The following is a 19715-nucleotide window of genomic DNA, read 5'->3' on the forward strand; positions in this document are numbered from 1 at the left end:
TACCACAATAGAGAGCTTTAGCATGTTCAGTATTCTGGTAAATCCAGGCGCACAGGTCGTTTTTCCGGATGAGTGGAGGTGCAAGCGTGAGCGGCCTGCAGGGTGGAGCCGCATGGTAATGCAGTGCTCAACCAGACAAACACAGAGCTACTATAGCAGTAACCAAGTGTATTCTACTTTGCTACTGGTGTAAATTTTCTGCAGCAGCGTAATCATGAACACGTTGTCTTTTTTAAATGTTGAAAATTTTTGACACTTGCTTACAGCAATATTAGCTCTGTGTTTGGCTGGTTGAGCTCTGTGCCACCAGGTGAGCTCTGTGCCACCAGGTGGCTGCACCATGCAATCTGCTCACGTTTATACCTTTGCTCATCTGTCAAAATGCCCAGCTCGCCTGTGTTTACTAGAATACCAGACACGCTTGGTGCTGCGACAGAATGCTCGCAATGCATGCTGCTTGGATAGCTCTCACTGGGGATCGACGGCAAGGCGGGTAGCAGAGAGGTTGGAGAAGCTTCACGCACTGGGGCTTCAATACACCAGAAGTAGACGACATGACGTCCCATTATGATGTAGAGCCAGTGAAGCTGCCTTCACTGCTTAGCCCTGATCACTCGACGAACAAGTTGAGGAAGAAAAGCATGGGTAGGGAGGATGATAACTTGTAAACCGTAGCTCTTTTAATGAGACACTTCACATAAATTGTCGTGCAAAGATATTACTGTATCTGGAATAAGTGAATGAATGAGTGCTTCATTCATCCCAGTCAATTAGGGAATGGACCCCAGACAAAAAAGCTACAAAAAAAGCAGCTTGAGAACATCTGGGGCCGAGAAAACAAATACAGGCACATATTATACAGCGGCAGCATGCAAACACAATTTATGTCAGCAGGCAATGGCGAAATAACATTTCTAAAGGACTCAAGGTGTAATATGAAATATTGAAGAATTGAAGATCTACAACAAAACTGAACACAAGAAATATGCAAACAAATAATGTATTAGGAAACAGTATTATTTGACACTTTCAATACAACACAGCTTAAAGGAAGTGGAAGACAGAGTGTAAACATCATAGAAGGCGTCACACTTATTTAACATTGAAGGTAATAAATAGTGTCGGCTCTGTTCACCGCAGTTTGTCCGTAGATGCGGAACTAAACATTTATTTGTTTGTCTCATAGAAAATTTATTTGTTTGCTTCATTTGTCTAGCTCCACCCAATGCATCTACAAAATTTGTCCAAACCGTTTCAGGGACCCTTTAATGTAAAGTGACTAACTGTGCTTGTTGGTTCACCTTAAATTCCGTATTTATTCGGATCTATGCCGATAGTTTCTCAAAATAATCATATACAAAACATTAAGGTCGGCTTAGATTCGAGCAAAAAGGTAAGGCGTGCAGACAGGACACAAGAGAAGAGAAGTGGACAACACGAACGCCTAGAATACTAGAATACAATAGTTTCAAGGTAAGCTCACCTCACCTTTTTGCATAATGAATCCTTACCAACTAGCTCAGCTTTCTGTCATTCTTAGATTCGAGGATTTAAAAAAAAAAACGCGCCTGTTTGTAACTGAAAATGATAAATATGGTCTATAGCTAGCGCCATATAGAAAAGTCAGTATCGCAGTTGCTACTAGCCGGGCCAGTAGCCAACTGAAGTACATGAGCGATGTCATCGCTTTGACCTGTGTCGTATTGGAGCTGGTTCTATGGTATCGGCGTGCAGCGTGGCATTATCGTAATTGCACACAATAGTGCGGCTTTCAAACGAGAAGTTGTGCTAGCCATAGAGGCATAGTAAGCCCGGCAAGACTTCAGCATCGATGAGAAAAACATCCGTCGTTGGAAGGGGCAACAGGAGATGCTTTTGCCTGTGCCGCAACGAGGAGATGACAGCAATAAGGAAGATAAGCACACAATAACAGAGAGGAGCTGTTCACCGAGACCACGCTGCATTTTGACGGGTGCAAGCACTGTCTGTGCATGCATGGGCGTGCGGACGTGAGCTTGCACGTGTCCGCAAGCGTATGTGTGGTCTCAGCTATAGGGACGTGGCTAACGGTGGTGACGATGTAGAGTGAGCTCAGCATGTTCATATTAAATAAATGCTGTTATAATTTTGTGATCGCTGTCCTCACTTTTTTTGTTTGGCCTACATTCAAATTAAGTTTTTACATTTCTTCTGGCTTTGAGCATTTGGGGGTCGGCTTAGAATCAGGGCCGGCCTAGATTCTAGTAAGTACGGTAAGTATAAACTGTTATAAAAGATTACAGATGGTGAATGGTTTAATTACATGTGGTTGCTTGTGGCTGCACCTCTGACGGAGAGCGGCTGCCAAATCGGAGCATCAACACCTTCTTGCCATCATGTTTTGTATAAGTCCAAGTGTGATAAAATCCTATCGCACCCCATATGCTGTGGGTGTGAGGGAACATGTGCGAGTGTGAGCAGAGCAGGATGGTGGCTTGATACGTGCAATCTTTTCAGGCAAGCAAGGAGAATTGAGGGGGGGGGGGGGAGTGCGCGGTAACGTGACAGAACGTGCAGTAATGTGATCAAGCACACAGGAGGCGGGCAGGAGGGGCAGGAGGGGCAAGAGGGGCAGGTGAGTGCATGTTTCCTCCTCTAGCCCAGCCGTGGCTGTGCATGGGTGTCAGAATATGTGGGCTGCGGGCCCCATCTTAGAGGTAATCTGCAGCTGGTGCAAAGATTGGGTGAGCCAAGACAGCCATGGCTTTATGCTGTCTTCCCAGGTGTTCAGCGCCAGAGTTTGCATAACCTTGAGCTTCAGATACATGTTTATGTGAGAGGCAGACAGAGCATTCACTCCCCTCTGCCTGTGCTTTTATGATAGCATCGCCCCACTGCAGTTGACACTATCAGCTGCAAGGTGGAGTGGACACGAAAGTGTCACAGGCTTTACTTCGTATCACTGTTGTGAAAATATCACCAACACGGCATAAAACTGTCTTTGGTCACCAACTCTCAACGTTTCTTTCATTCAACATTTTTTTTTCCAATTTTGCCCGATGATTCGGAACATCTTGCAGCCCCTTCCATGTAAGAAAAATCTTTTGGCAGGTGTACTTATTTACATAGGAGGTTGAGTTTCAATATAACGAAATTTCAATATTAGATTGCCAATTTTACTGACTTCTGTCATATTGAGGTCTAACTATATAGCACAACAAATTCCACTACATTGTAACTTAAGATATCCACTTGTCTACATCGCGTGAAGACTATGTGCATACTTGCAACTTTGCAATAGCAGTGTTAGCATAATAACACCACCGACAGAAGCCAGCATCACCCTACAATCCGAAACAGCTGGGCCAGCTGCAAGGCTGTAGTTTCAAAAAGAACAATGTGAAAAAAATGTGATGGCTGCAACAGGACAGCTTTGGCCAATAGATTGAAATGGGATAGCATTTACTTAATAAGTTTTTCCTATATACAGTTTCATGTGCCATCATTCCCACAACACAAATCGCATCACAACATAAAATGTTGCAATAGCACTTTGTAGTTCTAGGCTGTTCTCAGACATTCAGTATGAAAAACGGGCATAGAGGCCCTATCATGTGGTCAAGCTTTCCGCAGCACAATAATCTGGTTTAACAATTAATGAAATTATGGGGTTTTACATGCAAAAAAGCCCAATATGAGTATGAGGTGGGCCACCGTAAAGCGGGCTCCAGATAAATTTTGACCCCCTGGGGTTCTTTAGCGAACACCCAATGCATGGTACAGAAGCATTTTCGCATTCCACCCCCATCAGAATGCAGCTGCCATGGCCAGGATTGAACCCGCGTCCTCAAGCTCAGCAGCGTAACATCACAACATTGTGGTGGTAGGACGTCAGGCATCAGGCACCAAATGATAACGGAAGACAAGGTCTTGCCAATAAAGGTTTTCCCCAAGCACTCCATTACTGAGAGTTGAATAAAGTGGAATGCCTTTACAGAATTGGTGTAACCTTGCAATCTTTTTTCAATTTCGATTGACCAAAACGACAAACACAAAATGACTGTTGTTACTATACCAATTCCAGGAATGAACAGACAAAATGATGGAAATGAAAGAAGAACAGGCAACTCTCAAATTCAAAATGACAACATTCTTTAAAAGGAAAGAAATGTAAGAGTGCCAGATAACAAAAGCAAAATATTATAAATGTTTCACATGCTTTAACAAAAAAAAAATGCATAGGAAACAACTAATGATACCAAATATGGCAGTTCATGAGTGCACCAGAACAGCTCATGAACTTAACAAAACCTATGAACCTGGCGATGGCAAAATTGCCCCAAAAAACCTGGAATAAAGGCAATGTCCTTCCAAAAAGCCGCTTGTTAATGGGGGAGTTGGCGAAAAATGAGTCTCAGATGTCACTTAACAATCAATGACTCCTATATGATCTAAGAAATCAAATAAGACCAATCTTATTGCTGTCTGCCCTAGAACAACAGTTGCAAAGTTGCCAATCAGAACGGTGCTTTTCTAGAAGTCAACTTCGAAGAGTCGCAACTCTTGTTTTAGGGTAGACAGAGCAATAAAGCTAGTCTTACTGCATTTTTTAAACCACATAGAAGTCATTAAAACCCCGTTTAGCAAAATCTGAACTGAAATTTTCTTTTTGCTAGTTCTTACACAAAATTATGCAAACTTGCATAAATTGAGAACCAAATGAGACAACCAACAATGGACCACATATTTTAAAATGAGAGCCCAAAATTACATATGTTTACAAGAATTTTTTGCCATAACATGTAAAACGAAAACTTCAAAGAAAATTGTCTAAGACAGAACTCCCTTATAAGTGTAGAATGGTCCAGGGCTCTATCCCTAAATGTTTCACAACAGTTGCAGTAAAAGCAAGACAGATTTGGTGCCTTCTGTTGCCCTTTAGAGACATTTGTCAACTATTAACAAAGAACTCTCCAATTTGGTGGTAGACAGCATTGCCAGCTGTACCCATGGAAGGTGCAAGATCAAGTATGGAGGAACAGAGGATAGGACAGTCTTTCAAAAATGGCAGGCCTTGAAGCAGGTGCAAATAAAGGGGAGGACAAATGTCTAACGTGGATGTTATCTTCAGGACCCAGTGAAACCTATGTTAACAGCCCCTTTATTACCTGTAACGCCCATGTGCAAGGGAATCCACTCGCCAGTCAGCACTGCTTCCGGGAATGTGTTTTCACAAGCAGTGGCAGCAGTGTTGCACACAAGAGGGCTGTCGCACAAGGAAGAAAACGAGCATAAAATGCATGCACAACCACCCAAGTAGGCTACCAGACAACCAGTCTGCAGCACTCATGCGTGAGTGAGCTTTTATATATATATATATATATATATATATGAGGGTTGATCCAGAAATAAGGTTCCCATCAATTTTAGAAATAGACAAAATTGTTTATTCTCATAGAAATTTACATCATTGGAAAGATGAAACTTTGCTCTATTTTTCTACATAATCGCCATCTTTTTCTATGTATTTTTGTAGACGGTGCTCCAATTTCTGTATCGCAATGCATAGAACTCCGCCACCAACCCGTTAAGGAAGCGTTTCACCTCTTCTTTGACTTCATTGTTGCTCCGGAAGCATTGGCCACTCAAATGTTCCTTTAACTTGGGGAACAAATTATAACCACTAGGCACGAGGCCTAGACTATACGGTGGGTGAGGCATGACAGTCCACCCAAAGTTTGTCAGAAGTTCCTGGGTTTCACGGGAGACATGAGGTCGGGCGCTGTCGTGAAGCAGTGTTACATCGGCTGCCAGTCGTCCTCGCTGGTGGTTCTGGATAGCTCGCCTGAGTTTTCTTAGTGTTGCACAATAACTGTCCGAGTTTATTGTTGTCCCACATTCCATGAAATCGATCAGTAGTATCCCCTTAAGATCCCAAAAAAACACTGGCCATGACTTTGCCAGCAGGAGTTTGTTAGAACTTCTTTGCGACTGGTGACTCTGGGTGATGCTACTGTTTGGATTTTTGTTTCCTTTCGGGAGTGAAATGAAACACCCACGTTTTGTCTCCCGTAACAATGGAGTCCAACAATCCTTCCTTATCTTCTTGACACTTTTGAAGAAACTGGCGAGCACAATCAAGGCGTTTCTCCTTGTGGTCTGATGTAGATAGCCGCGGTACCCATCGAGCACAACACTTATGATACCCCAATTTTTCAGCCACAGCGCTTTCCACTGTATCGTAAGAACTCCCAGGAATCTGAGCAACAAGTTCACGGATGGTGATCCTCCTGTTTTGAAGCACTTTGCGTTGGACCATCTCGATAACCGCCTCCGAAACTGACGGTCTTCCACTCCGTTCTTCATCGTGGACTTCCTTCCGATTGACACTAAACTCTCTGCACCACTTTCAGACGTGTTGAACAGACATACACTTGCCGCCATACACCTCTGTCAACTGACGATGAATATTCATGGGTGGAGTCCCTTTGGCATGCAAAAAGCGAATTACGGAGTGAATCTCGCACTTGGTGGGATCAACAATGGGAACCTCCATATGGCATGGCTGCAGAGCCAGAAATGAGCGGCGCAGCGAAGCGCGGCCAGGGGGAATCGAGAGTGGGGGAACAGCGGCGCGCAACAGTGTTGCCGGATTTCACCTCGCACCTTCCAGTGTGGCTGGAGCTCTTTGGGAACCTTATTTCAGGATCAACCCTCGTATATACACACAATATCATGAAAAATGGCATAAAGAAAGGAAAAATTATGGCGGATGCTTAGAACTTTCTAAGAATGTGAAGGCAAAAGCCTAGTTGGACCTTTTGTTGATCTGCTGCTGAACTTTGTGTTGTACTTTCTGCTGTTGAACTTTGTTCTTCCCATTCACCAACATGCAGCGCTAATGTGACGCAGGCCTTCCCAGAATGCCTGCGTCGCATTAAGGCCCCATGTTGCTCTTGTCGGGCTGCTGACGCAGCTTCATCCACAGCCGCTACGTCTTAATGCTGGTTACGACAAGCGGCATTTTGTACTGCTCTAGCCTCTACCGCCATGGCGTTCGTTCTTGGTCTTCCCAGTCCGCAACGAGGTCTGGTGCATCGTCACCCATAGCGATGTGGAATGAAGCTCTGAGCCTACGTTTACAAGGCAGGCGAGCGCGCTGCAAGCATGCTGCCGCCGTTTCCAGAACGTTCTATGGGCACTGCTGTTGCCCTTCCCTTCAATGCCCTCTGGTGCCACCGTGCGCTTTGTCACCCTTTCTCAGAACCCTCCTTTGGTGCTGCTGTTTCCTTTTCCCAACGTGCTCCATTTTTCTGTACCTCACAGCAAGACCTTGAAACAGAGAGATCTAAGGCTTTCGCCTTAAAAAGAAACCATCAGAACCTAGGGTGACTGCAGCTGTGAGGTTGATGACACGTGCCATCACCAAGCAAGGCAGACAAAATGATGCATAAATATCCTAACCGAGACTGCTGTAACAGTCAGGTCTCTCGAAGCACTCTTACAAACTGTAGGTATAAGACAGGGAGAAAACTCTGCAGAAAGTGTTTTTGATGTAGAAAAGTTGTCAAAAGTGCTGTGACCCTGTTCAACCAACAGACAAACAAACTAGCGCAGCAGAGTTGAACACACCCACCGTGAGCAAAGGGTAGAGAATGTGGTCTAGGTAGATTGGCAACAAGTTGAGGAACCCCTTGGAACCAGCTGTAGTCATGGTGTAACAGGTGTGGTCTGAATCTGTCCAAGCATTGGTGCCAGATGCCAGGCACCGATTTGCCAACTGGTCCAGGATTCCCTGCACCCACACATAAATTACAGCCATGGTTTTCCTACTTCACAACTGAATACTGCACTTATAGCAAATTTCTGCATCTTCAGCAAAGAGCAGCCCACAGTTCTGCCAGGCTGCCAGAAGATGATATAGCATGACCAAAGTGTGTTAACTCCCTTTGAAAATTGCACTTTACGGAGCTACCGCCAACTCTATGCAAGTTCTCTGTGCACATATATTACTTGGGTAAATCAATACCAATCAATACTCTTATATCAAAAGGGAATTTAGTTACGCTAAGTGTTAATAATAATGCAGTATTTTTTTTACTTAATGTTTGACTGTTCAAGGTGAAACTGATTTGAAAGGATGGCAAACAGAGAACATACACAAGATACCCTTGCACTTCATAGTACTATTTTGCACTGTTCTGACATGCACCGTCACTAACTTGCCTAACTGTCAACTGCATTGCAGGTTTCACAGCAATCAGCTGTTGAACATTTAACACCAAAGCTTGAGCTGTACTCGTCCTAACAATTTGTACCAATGTCACCAATGACAAATCCCAGTCATCCACAATGCAGGCACAGTTTTTCTGCTCTTGCCTGTTGTGAACAAGTCAAGCAGGTCTGCTTGCTCCAACCCCTATGGCTGAGTCTGGGCAACTGTGCATATTTTTTGTTATCTATGTTTGTTTTGCTGTCATACATTGAAAGAATGTTACTGATGACTTCTATATGTATTGCGAGAAAAACTGTCTTTCTCAAGACACGTTTTGTTATTCAGCATTTTCAATGAGTATAAGAAATAAAGCATACATTTATTGTTTTTTTCAATGAGGACACTGCATGCAAAACACTGGTAAAGTAAAAAAAAAGGAGGGGTGGGAGGAAATTTTGCACAGTTTTCTAGGACATAACTTGGGAGTTGAAAGGGTATTGCCCCACTCCATGCCAAAGCTGTTCAGCCATGGCCCATTTGCAACTCTCTGCAACAAGTAATGATAAAAATTTCTTATCAAGAAGGACAGGATAGGAAATAGGTGGCTGACATGCCCTTCTCATCCGTGCCTTATTTATTGCTATTCTTAATTTTTAATCATGAACCAATTAGCCCAGCAGCACTCATTACAAGTACAGTGGAGCGTTGGCCTGAGAAACCCTGCTTGTGAGACCTCATGATAGTAGCCCAGGCTTGTGATTTTGTTGGCAAAGAATGTTTTGATGTCAGTGTAATTATGAATGTGACCTTAATGGTAACTGTGGCATAACAGCTGTTTGCTTGCTATGATCTGTAACTGCTGAATGTTGTGCAGATATCCTTTATTTTTCATGCTGCCTGGAAACAAATTTTTTAGGACAGGACGGACCCACGACTTGTCCCTCTGAAAAGCACTTGAAGCCACACCTGAATCATTTCTACTGTTACCTGAATTCCGATAAGAAAATCTTGAATTTCGGTGCAGCTCAAGAACCCTTCTCCCTGCACCAATCTACTGTCAGATGGGTAGCCACAACGGAAAAATGCAGATATTACATACTGTGGCACCGCTACTTCTCTGTTGAAGCAATGTATAATGGCAACCGAGTTTTCGGACATTGTATGACCTCTGGTTTGGTTTCGCAGACATGATTCGTGATCAATGCCCGATGTTGGAAAAATGGCGGCCGTGCAGAAATTGGTGCTGGTTGGCGCTATTCAGCAGGCTGTCCCATGTACTTTCATTTTTGTTGGCAAGGTGGTTTACTGGCTTACCAAGAGCTGTACGGCTGATACAAATAGAATGGCCAACAACTCGACAACAAATCGTAACTTTGGTCATTGACCTCCGGCGAAGCAGCACTGGTTAGGCCCAGCAGAGATGGCAGTGTGGCTGTTACTAAAATTTCTTGCTTGCCGGCATGGTGGTGGGTGATAAACAGTCACAAGAAGTTTGCCACCAAGCTAATATGTTTGTACAAGTGGTTCATCAGTGATCAGCCTTATATGATGCGTGCAGAGTAGATTAAGGGCTGCAAAAGTGGTGTTCAAGCCTGCAGACGTCCCAGCAACCAGCCGAGCATGCGTGTAGGCAGGATAAACCAATGGACTCGACCATCATGAAATTTCAAGTAGACCAAACAACAATACTTAGAAAGAGTCTGTAAACGGTATGTACTTCTGCCATTGTAAAAATATGAAGTTGCATTTCTGCATAAAACTATCTAAATGACAGCACTTTGAATATAAACTGATTCCAGAGGTGAAACCGTTTTCATTTTTGCAAGTAAAGGACCTCCCTTCCCTTCTTATATATTTCTTTAGATTAGTCTAGTCAACTTCTGGCTGTTGTGTCAAGGCTTACGCAAATCACACAAGAAAAAGAAAAGAACAAATGGTCCTTAACGTGGTGAAATAAAGAATTCCACAGATGATACTGCAGTACAAGAGAACAGGTTTCAAAAGGTGTTAAACGAATGAGGCAACAAGCTTTATGATAGATGTGTACAGAAGCCAACAAAATGCAGACATGCAGCAAGTTACTGGCTTATCGTAACTCACAGAGCATGTTATGCTCTAGCACTTACTTTTTTTAACAACAACCCCTGACCACTATAGCAAACAAAATGTTCAGGCCTATTTCAATGCATCGCCAGGCCTCATACCTTGAAAGGGTAGTCCTCGCTGCCCATGAAAATTAGATGTTCTAAGGTATGCGGCAGGCCGTCGTCATCTTGAGCTTCAGTCGCTGGGTTAGAAAAAAATAAGAGATGCCATGCTATGTTCTCAACATCCAATAAGCTACTAGCTACTAGATACACCATACAAGCCATCTGGTTTTCAAATCACTTTGCTTGGTATGGTAACAAAAAAAGAAGGCTAGGCACAGGCTAGAAGCACAAAGGGATTTCCAAGTGAAAGTTTGGCCTCAACCTGCATTTGTGGTTTTTCTTTGATGTTGCAATGTGCATGCGCTATTTGAGTTCAGGTACTTCATTGATGAGGTGCACGGGTATGCTGTTTGAGGTGAAGAGTTCCCAAGCCTTTCGTCATGGGGAAAGCTTGGGAGCATCAACAAAGCCACAATTTTTTATTCCAAACTACACATGCAATAAGGACTACACGTGTGCTTTGTAAATAAATGAAGTCGGTGGAAGGGAGGCCTGTTATAAATGTTGCTCAGTCCAAAATTTAAACCTGCCACTTAAAATTCATCTAAAAAGAATCGAAAACAAGATAACACCGCGTTAGCAGTTTATTGACTTCATCCACACCACAATGTTGCAATGACGTGGTATATACTGACACCTGTCATCATAAGATTCCTAAGTTTCTTGTGCTTATCGTCTTATCATTTTCCTTAAATAGAGCAAGTCATAGCATGTCTTCTTACTGCAGCAAAAATTGGCTGAGGTTTAACTCTTGTAAACCTAGTTATCACTAGTGAAAGGTCTGTCTGGCTTGGTTTTGCAAAGACTACCATCACAGTGTTTCATTGAAGTAAGGCCACAGTCTTTCACACACATCACACACGCTGCCGAACGGTTTTTACGTGAAATCACGGTGAAACCTGGCCGTCGCAGTCGAGCTTGCCTTCAGCTGAAGGATGTGGTTTGTCAAACACTCGTTGTGGGTGCCCTTGCTTGTATCCACAGCTTCGTCTCCTCCTCCTTGATGTTTGTGTTGCTCAACGATGGCGACTGTTGCAGTAGCTTCAATTTTGGCACACACCCACACTTGTTAGCTTCTCTATAACATGCTAATCTGGCCTCCCTTAGCTCCGGTGTTGCAGCAGGCAACTTTGCCTTTGCTTGAGATTTCTCAGCCTGCCGTCCAGCTCCATCTACTGGATGATCGGATTCAGCCTGTTGCTTGCACTGAAGTGAATGCACAGACGGCCCAGCAGGCACGCCATCTATGGCGAGACCTATGGCGAGACTGAGCGACCAAGTGCCGACGAAGCAGCTGTTAAACCCACGCCTAGTCACGTGGTACTGCAGCGGCAAGGCTCCAAGCGAGTGCAGCTCCAACGCCTCTCCACAGAGGATTACGTGACGTGACATCACGCCTGCCACACGTGCGCTCCGTCGGCTCAAGGTCATTGCAATGCGATGAATGACCTCGTGAGACATGGCGTAGTAGAGCTTTCGCTCTAAAATATGCTCTGTAGGCACCGGGTAACTGCAGCCAGCCAATGAAGTGACTTTATTATCACAAAGATAGGCAGACGCAGTGTCAACCAAGAGAGACTGCCCTTTCTAGCTCACACAGAAGTGCACCAGTGATGTTAACGCACTCTTGCTGAGAAACACAGGTGGGATTTACACTGCTAAGTACAGGTACAGCCTTTTGATTCTTTAACAGTACCACGTGAGTGTAGACCAGCAAGCATGTCAGAGTCTTGATATGTCTAGTACAATGAAATCAGTGAGAATAAGCAGATGAGCACAAAGTTCACCTTGAGTACAAGTGTCGTCCTATAGGCTCTTTCTACAAACTTGACACAGCCCCTGCCAACATTAACTCAGTGGTCAGCTTCCAGGACAATTGGAGATAGCAAAAGTATGTGCCAGCTGGGCTTCTTTTTCTTTCTCTCCTTAGTATATGTGGCATACAACAGAAAATAATTAACAAATCATGCAAAGCTATGATGCAGTCAAATGCAACCCACACTCCTATCTCCAATCAGCTGGGAAGCTGGTACCTTAGTTGACCATGGCAGGGGCTTTGTTGTGCTTGTGGGAAGAGCGTAGAAAATGACAGACATGCTCAAATTGAACCCTGTGGACATGTGCTTTCATCGCGTTGCGACCATCAAAAGGCGCTGCCGTGCTGGCTAATCAGTGCTCACATGGTACTGCTAAGGAATTGGAATGCAACACATCGATAATAAATGGAATAAAGAGCACACTACATTCATCTGGCAAACGTTCTGTCCATATCCAGGAGTGAGATGTCATTCTGAGAGAAACAAAAGAGTTGTTTCTGCACTACAAGATCAGCCTTTTGTTGTACAAGACATTTAAAGTTATGATGAATACTTTCCTTTTGTCAACATTTAAGTCCATTACCTGGTGCCATAAGGCTACAAAGAAAACCCGTACAGGCTTCTCAGAAAGAAAGTTTCCATATTGAAAAATTTATCCCGGTCTGGGGATTGAACGCACCAGAACTGCCTCTCCAGGGTAGTCACTTTATCATCAGCTAACTAGAAGGATAGCTAATGGCAGGGTGGAGGCGAATTAATAGACATGTCGACACATTGGAACACTTAATAGCAATGCAATTGCTACATGATCCCACAAGGCAAAGCAACTTTCTGGGAAGGTTGAGGAAATCCTATGCGTTTTCTTAGTAGCCTCATGCTACTTCTGGGTGGATTCCAACATTATTTCTCATGAAGCTTTCTGCACAGAAGACACTTGGACAATGCATACATATGTTTTGTCAGAAAATTCAGCGTACTTTGCTTTCGTTTTAAACAGAATTAGATGTAACTACTTCTGTATTTCCCACATAATTTCCTACATTTCCATCATTTCCCACACATCATGCCTCACCAGCATGAAATTTCACAAGTGATGCAGCAATGACAACAGTGGTTTTTGTGAATGGTACACACTACCTGAACTTGATGCTAATAAATATCAGACACTAACATGTTCTTCAAATTCATTTCCAATAACTTTTCCAATAGCATTTCCAATACAGCTTAGAATACCAATGAAAGCCTATATGGAAAGGATAAAATATACTTGAAATAAAATTTGCACTTCCTAAATGAAAAGCAGAATAATAAAACAGATAATGTGATGTAAAAAGAATGTCTTCATGAGCAATGGACAAATGTAAGCCTTAAAACATCATCAGGCTTTGTTTTTTTTTCTCTCATTTGATGAGTGCACATATCGATGCAAGCAACATTCACAAAGCTAAACATATTTTATTGCCCGTTAGTGCACTTAAAGGTGCAAAAAAGCATGAAACTGCATTGTCATGCACAACAAAAGCAGTTAAAGCTGCCATGAACATCAGCAGCAGGTTCAGCCATAAGCGGCTAACAAAAGAGCATATGTTAATGCCCCCCCCCCTTTTTTTCCCCTTTCCAAACAAAACATGTCTTCCTTTATATAAGTTTAACACACGGTCCTCATAATTGTCATAAGAAATGTATGTTGCTAAAAATGTGCAATAAAAACAAAAGAATGGCTACAGTAATACTAGGAGTTTCCACAAACATTTGCTGACACTAAGCTTTTCTAACATAGAAAATGCTATAGTCAGATACAACTTAAGTCTGCAGTGAAGCCCCACCCACACCCTCATAGCCACCAGCCACTGTTCCTCCGCGAGGCTGCAAATAGTTCGCACTTAAAACTTTTCCTGTGACCTAAATAGGGCAGTGATAACAAAAATAAAGATATAAGTGTGAAATTTTATGTTTTCACTCGTCTATTATAGTGGAATGGCGAAAGCCTAATTCTTTACTGAATTGAAATAAAATGCTTGCTTCAATGCAACTATTTACTGTCAAGTTTCAGTTCAGCAGGCAGTGATGTTTCCCGAGTAAAACGGGCTCAGCAATGAATTGAACTGCACCGAGGACTTTTGAAGAGTGAAATTCTCAGACTCCATACACTTTGTACATGTCTGTCGCACACCTCCCCGCTTCCGCCTATGAAAAGGCTCTTCAAGAACAGCAGGCACTCCGGAGGTTCTGGTATCAAGGACTATGCCATGTTGAAAACGTTGCACAACGACAACTTTGTTTGCTTCTGTGATTGGCTAGTGGAGTAACACAACGCTGCGCAGTCCGTGCGCTTTGGTTGCGAACTGCTGTTTTTTAAAGTCGTATCCTTCTATAACATTACCTTACAGCCTGGGTGCACAGTCCAAAATTGCCAGGTATACCCGTCAGTAAAAGTATACGGACCAGGGATTGCGCGATAAAACAGATTTTGCCCTCTGCCTGTGAATATATCTTGGAATGGAGGACTAAAGTGCAATCTTGGCATTGCAAACTTTCCAGTACACTTGTCAAGCTCAGTTTGTTAATGTTAATTGCGAGAAAATGCAGTTTCTTCAGCGATGCTGTGGTCTGTATACTTTCGCTTATGGGTGTAAACAGCAAGCATACATGCATCCTTGGGTGCATACAGGCCTTGCGGTAAATGAACTTTCCCAGAGCTCCATGTTTTGAAACACTTGGTGAGTACGTGTTGTGTGGTGACTGTTTACAAGCTAAGACGGGCATCACTCCTTCTGTTGACTCTCATTTCAAAGTTGGTTCAATACAGTATTGACTTGGGCTAGTTTGTAATGCCACTTACTGCACACAGTGCAAGGCCACAGATTAGAGAGCAAAAGACACAGTGCCTGTGTTGATTTAAGTATATAAATTATGTGGTTTTATGTGGCAAGACCACAATCTGAGTATAAGGCATGTCATAGTGGGGGACTCCAGAAGTATGAACCACCCGAGGTTCTTTAACATGCACCTAAATCTAAGTAGACGGGTGTTTGCGCATTTCGCTCCAATCGAAATGCGGTCGCCGTGGTCGGGATTCGATAATGCGACCTCGTGCTTAGCACCATAGCCACTAAGCAACCACGGTGGGTCGTGCCTGTCTTATCGCTCATCCATGTCCTTTGTACTTTTCACAGTATGGAGTTGGTTACTGCCATTCGCCATATACCCATGGGCAAATCATACAGCTTTATTCAATGGTGTTTGCTTCTAATCATCAATATCCGTCCATAAACTTCATTTGAGCGCTTTCACTACTGAATTAGAACGTGTCTTATGACTAATATACTTATTAGCACAACACCAAGCGTCACAAATACACGCCGGTGTGGGCATGGTAGTGGTGTATACATTCATCTGGTTATTTAACGCATGCAATGGTGTGTCATTCCCCCAACCACCCACTTATCACTACTCAATTGTTTACCTTTCGTTTTGTAGTTTTTGTACAGCGCTTTGACGTGCTATACTTGATATTGACGTTAACCCAACTTGTTTGCTACTTCAACAGACTGCGGTATTTATGCCAATAAACATGTCAACATTATAAATAACTGAAGAGACATCCCCCCCCACTCGTCTGAAATACCCCTGTAGGTGCTTCCCCGCGAGAGACATACGACTGCGGTCGCTGCGATACGCAGGGTTGGAATTTTTCTTTCCTGTAGCGCTATATAACAGGTTCACATTAGTAATTATGCTCACATTGTTGAAAAAATTGCAGGACGCAAATGGAACGCTTTCTTAACAGTCAATCCATCGCGCGCAGCTGAGCGCGGTGATTGACTGCACATGCGCGTGATCAGCACATGAAGGTAGTCATGAGGCAATATACGGGAGCAATATCGCACTTACCGATGCAAAGGTATCCGCTAATGAGTGGCCCATCAAATTCGGACACGCACACGGTCATGCCAGTTTTTGTTGACCGGTACTTCGCCAGCGGTAGGTCGCCGTCGGTGCGGACGACACATACTTCCTGAAAATTGGCCATAACGTCGTTTGAAGGCACTCGTGCGGCCCAGGGCCTTGGAATTGGAACCGCAGTGTTCGATTTTGTAGTCTCCGTGGCTAGAGAAAACGGCCGCGTTAGCGACCGACACGTGCGCGGATCTCACGAGAATCGAGAGACTGGAGAACCATGCAGAAGCAAGGAGGGGAGAAAGCGCACACAACACACAAGCAGACACAGACAAAACAGAACGATGGAGGAAGAACAAAAAATAGTCCAGCAAAGCAAACTATGACGTCCCGAGACCTTACGCGGATGAAAGATAATGAATTGTGTAAAATGTTAGAATCGGGAAGGTAACCGCAGTACTACATACGTGCATACGGCGGGAAATTCAAAAGAAGGCAGCCCGACTTCTAAATGACGCATGTCAGATGAGGTAGCAACTTCAGTATAGAACCATGCGGCCATACACTACACCTGTTGCTACTTCTAGAATGAGCTTGAAACCCTGCCCAGAAAAACTGGCTGAGGTTTACCTCTTGTAAACCTAGTTATCACGAGCGTTGCAAAGACTATGATCACAGTGTTTCATTGAAGTTAGGCCACAGTGTTTCACACACATCACACATGCTGCCGAACGGGTTGTCCGAGAGATCGCGGTGAAACCTGGCCGTCGCAGTCGAGCTTGCCGCCAGCCGAAGGGTGCGGTTCGTCAAACACTCGTTGTGGGTGCCCTTGCTTGTATCCACGGCTTCGTCGCCTTGTTGTTCCTGTTGCTGAACGACGGCGGTGGTTGCAGTAGCTTCGATCTTGGCACGCTTCTCTATAATGTGCTAATCTGGCCTCCCTTAGCTCCGGTGTTGCAGCAGGCAACTTTGCCTTTGCTTGAGATTTCTCAGCCTGCCGTCCAGCTCCATCTACTGGATGATCGTATTCAGCCTGTTTCTTGCACTGAAGTGAATGCACAGACGGCCCAGCAGGCACGCCATCTATGGCGAGACCTATGGCGAGACCAATGGCGAGACTGAGCGACCAAGTGCCGATGAAGCAGCTGTTAAACCCACGCCTAGTCATGTGGTACTGCAGCGGCAAGGCTCCAAGCGAGTGCAGCCAACACCTCTCTTAGGGTGTTGGTGCAGCTCCGACGCCTCTCCACAGCGGATCACGTGACGTGACGCCACACCTGTCACACGCGCGCTCCGTCGGCTTCATTGCGACGCTATGAATGACCTTGTGAGACATGGCGTAGTAGAGCTTTCGCTCTAAAATATGCTCTGTAGGCACCGGGTAACTGCAGTCAGCCAATGAAGTGACTTTATTATCAGAAAGATAGGCAGACGCAGTGTCAACCAAGAGAGATTGCCCTTTACAGCTCACGCAGAAGTGCACCAGTGATGTTAACGCACTATTGCTCACAAACACAGGTGGGATTTATACTGAGTGCAGGTACGGCCTTTTAATTCTTTAACAGTGCCACATGAGTGTAGACCAGCAAGCATGTCAGTGTCTTGATATGTCTAGGAGCGATGAAATCAGTGAGAATAAGCAGATGAGCACAAACTTCACCTTGAGCACAAGTGTCGTCCCATAGGCTCTTTGCCAGGGGTGAGGGGGCTTATGGAGCTTCACCCAGCCCCCCCCCCCCCCCCTGCGAAATTTTTTCGTGCTGTCTATGCACCGCCTACCTAAGCAACTCTGGATTTTATCTAGAATGTCTTTTTCACGCTCGAAAAGACATTTCACCGCGAACATTGCGAACTCGGGTTGGATTTCGCGGCAACGCCCATGCACCGGGAATCGCATAACGCAAGCAGCCCCATCCGAGCACAAAATTTCATGGGCGTTTTGATGCCGAGCGGGCTCGTCGCGGCATCTCGCGGAGGCCGCGTAATCTACGGAGCGCATGGATTTCAATTCCGAAACTTTATGGGTGTAAAGTTCTCATAAACTTTTGATGCGAAAGGTGCATCGGCATTTCCAAAGTTGTGCTTTAGGTCTTCAATTGCGGATATTTGTGGGTTTAATGCTGTTTATAAACATTTTATGCCAAAGGTGCATTGACTTTTCTAACGTCGTACATCGGAACATACAACGAGACAAGCTAAATCAACACACTATCAGGCAAGTTGACAAAGCACGCAGCGAGGGCCGATGAGACGAAGCATTGTGTTGGTTCATTTGTGCGATCATGGGACAAAAAAATATCAACATTTTTTTTTTTCACTTACGCCAAAGCATCCATGTCAAGACACTAAAGCCAGCAAAGGTAACTACGTTCTTATTGATTGTTTCTATTTTGACTTTTATTCGCAGGGACACATTGAGCCTTTTCTTTCTTTCTTTCTTTTTTTTTTTTTTTTTTTTTTGTTCTCGCTACCCTACTCGTGGGCTGCTAGAGCCAGCCAGAGCGCATGCGTTTTTCTGGTGTTGCCCCGACCACTGCGCGGCGCACTTCGGTGCGCGTTCGTTTTTCTCTGGCCGAATGGATTTTCGCCTGGCAGAGTTTTGGACGCTTTCTGGCTAGCAGACGAGAAAAAGAAACAATGGTCGCTCGCCGCCATCGCTGTGGGGACTCGACGGATTGCACCGCGTTCGCTTGAGCGTGTTGGAATCGCACCGCTGGCACGAGTTGTTGGGTTCTCGGTGCTGACGCCCGTTATTGCCAATGGGTCGCAAGCCCCAAGGGTAGCGTTGGCCTGGCGGCCTGGGGCACTGGAAGCATCCGAAGGTCCCGGCAAAGCAAGAGAAGACTGGTAACAGAACAACTTGTTTATTCTAACATAGCAAAAGAGCGGCCGGTCAGGTCGACCGAAGTGGAGAGACGGGAGAGCACGTAACTCAACAGTACAAATCGGAGCCTCTCTCCTGGCGTCCGGGGGCAGCTGTTCTTATACTCTCGGCGTCGCGGTCCAAAAGGGAAGGTCACGGGAAGAGCCCACGCGACGGCGGAGCATGAGCCCACGACGGCGCGCACGGTCGAGCCGAGAGACATGGTGAGCCGAGTGTAGTGACGCATCGCCAACCCGCCCACACGACGGCGCGCACGGTCGAGCCGAGAGACCTCCTGGCTCCTCATTTGGGGAACTCCGCTCCCCGGCTGCCGCGCTTTGACAAGCGAGGGCACACACACACACACGCACACACGAAGACACGTGGCACTGAAACACGCCTGGACACGCTTGGCGGGGAAGCGTTGTGGCGGCGTCGCACGGGCCAAAATGTCCGCCGCTTTGAACGAAGCCCCGGCGTCCGTTGCATCCGCGCCGGCATTACCGCGCGTTGTAGGCGAAACGTAACAGACCGCCCCGCCGGGGGAAGGAGATCCCGATGGTCAGGGGACTGCATCCGCTGTCCGGAGGGATGTCGCTCGGTGATGCTCATATCCGAAGTCGGGCGTCCTTTGGCGTTTCTTGAGCGCAGCGCACAGAGAAGGCCTCGTTCTCACGTTCAGGTGCACACAGGACACTGCAAAGTGACTTCGGGAGAGTTGACATTTTTGT

At 45.1% G+C, this 19715-nt stretch overlaps 1 protein-coding gene across 1 annotated transcript in view; it reads right to left on the reverse strand.

The window, feature by feature from the left end:
- Positions 1–16411, reverse strand: part of LOC126547826 (uncharacterized protein C05D11.1-like) — a 120785-nt gene extending 104374 nt beyond the window's left edge. Inside the window, exons 1-3 of the mRNA XM_050195818.3 lie at positions 16116–16411; positions 10399–10481; positions 7616–7774 (exon numbers count right to left, since the gene is read on the reverse strand). Coding sequence (XP_050051775.1) covers positions 7616–7774; positions 10399–10481; positions 16116–16254 — 381 coding nt within the window. The 5' untranslated portion in view covers positions 16255–16411. The remainder of the gene's footprint in view (positions 1–7615; positions 7775–10398; positions 10482–16115) is intronic.
- Between the last annotated feature and the right edge of the window lie 3304 nt (positions 16412–19715).

This window comes from Dermacentor andersoni, chromosome 1 (genome assembly GCF_023375885.2).
Source record: "Dermacentor andersoni chromosome 1, qqDerAnde1_hic_scaffold, whole genome shotgun sequence".
Taxonomy (NCBI): Eukaryota; Metazoa; Arthropoda; class Arachnida; order Ixodida; family Ixodidae; genus Dermacentor; species Dermacentor andersoni.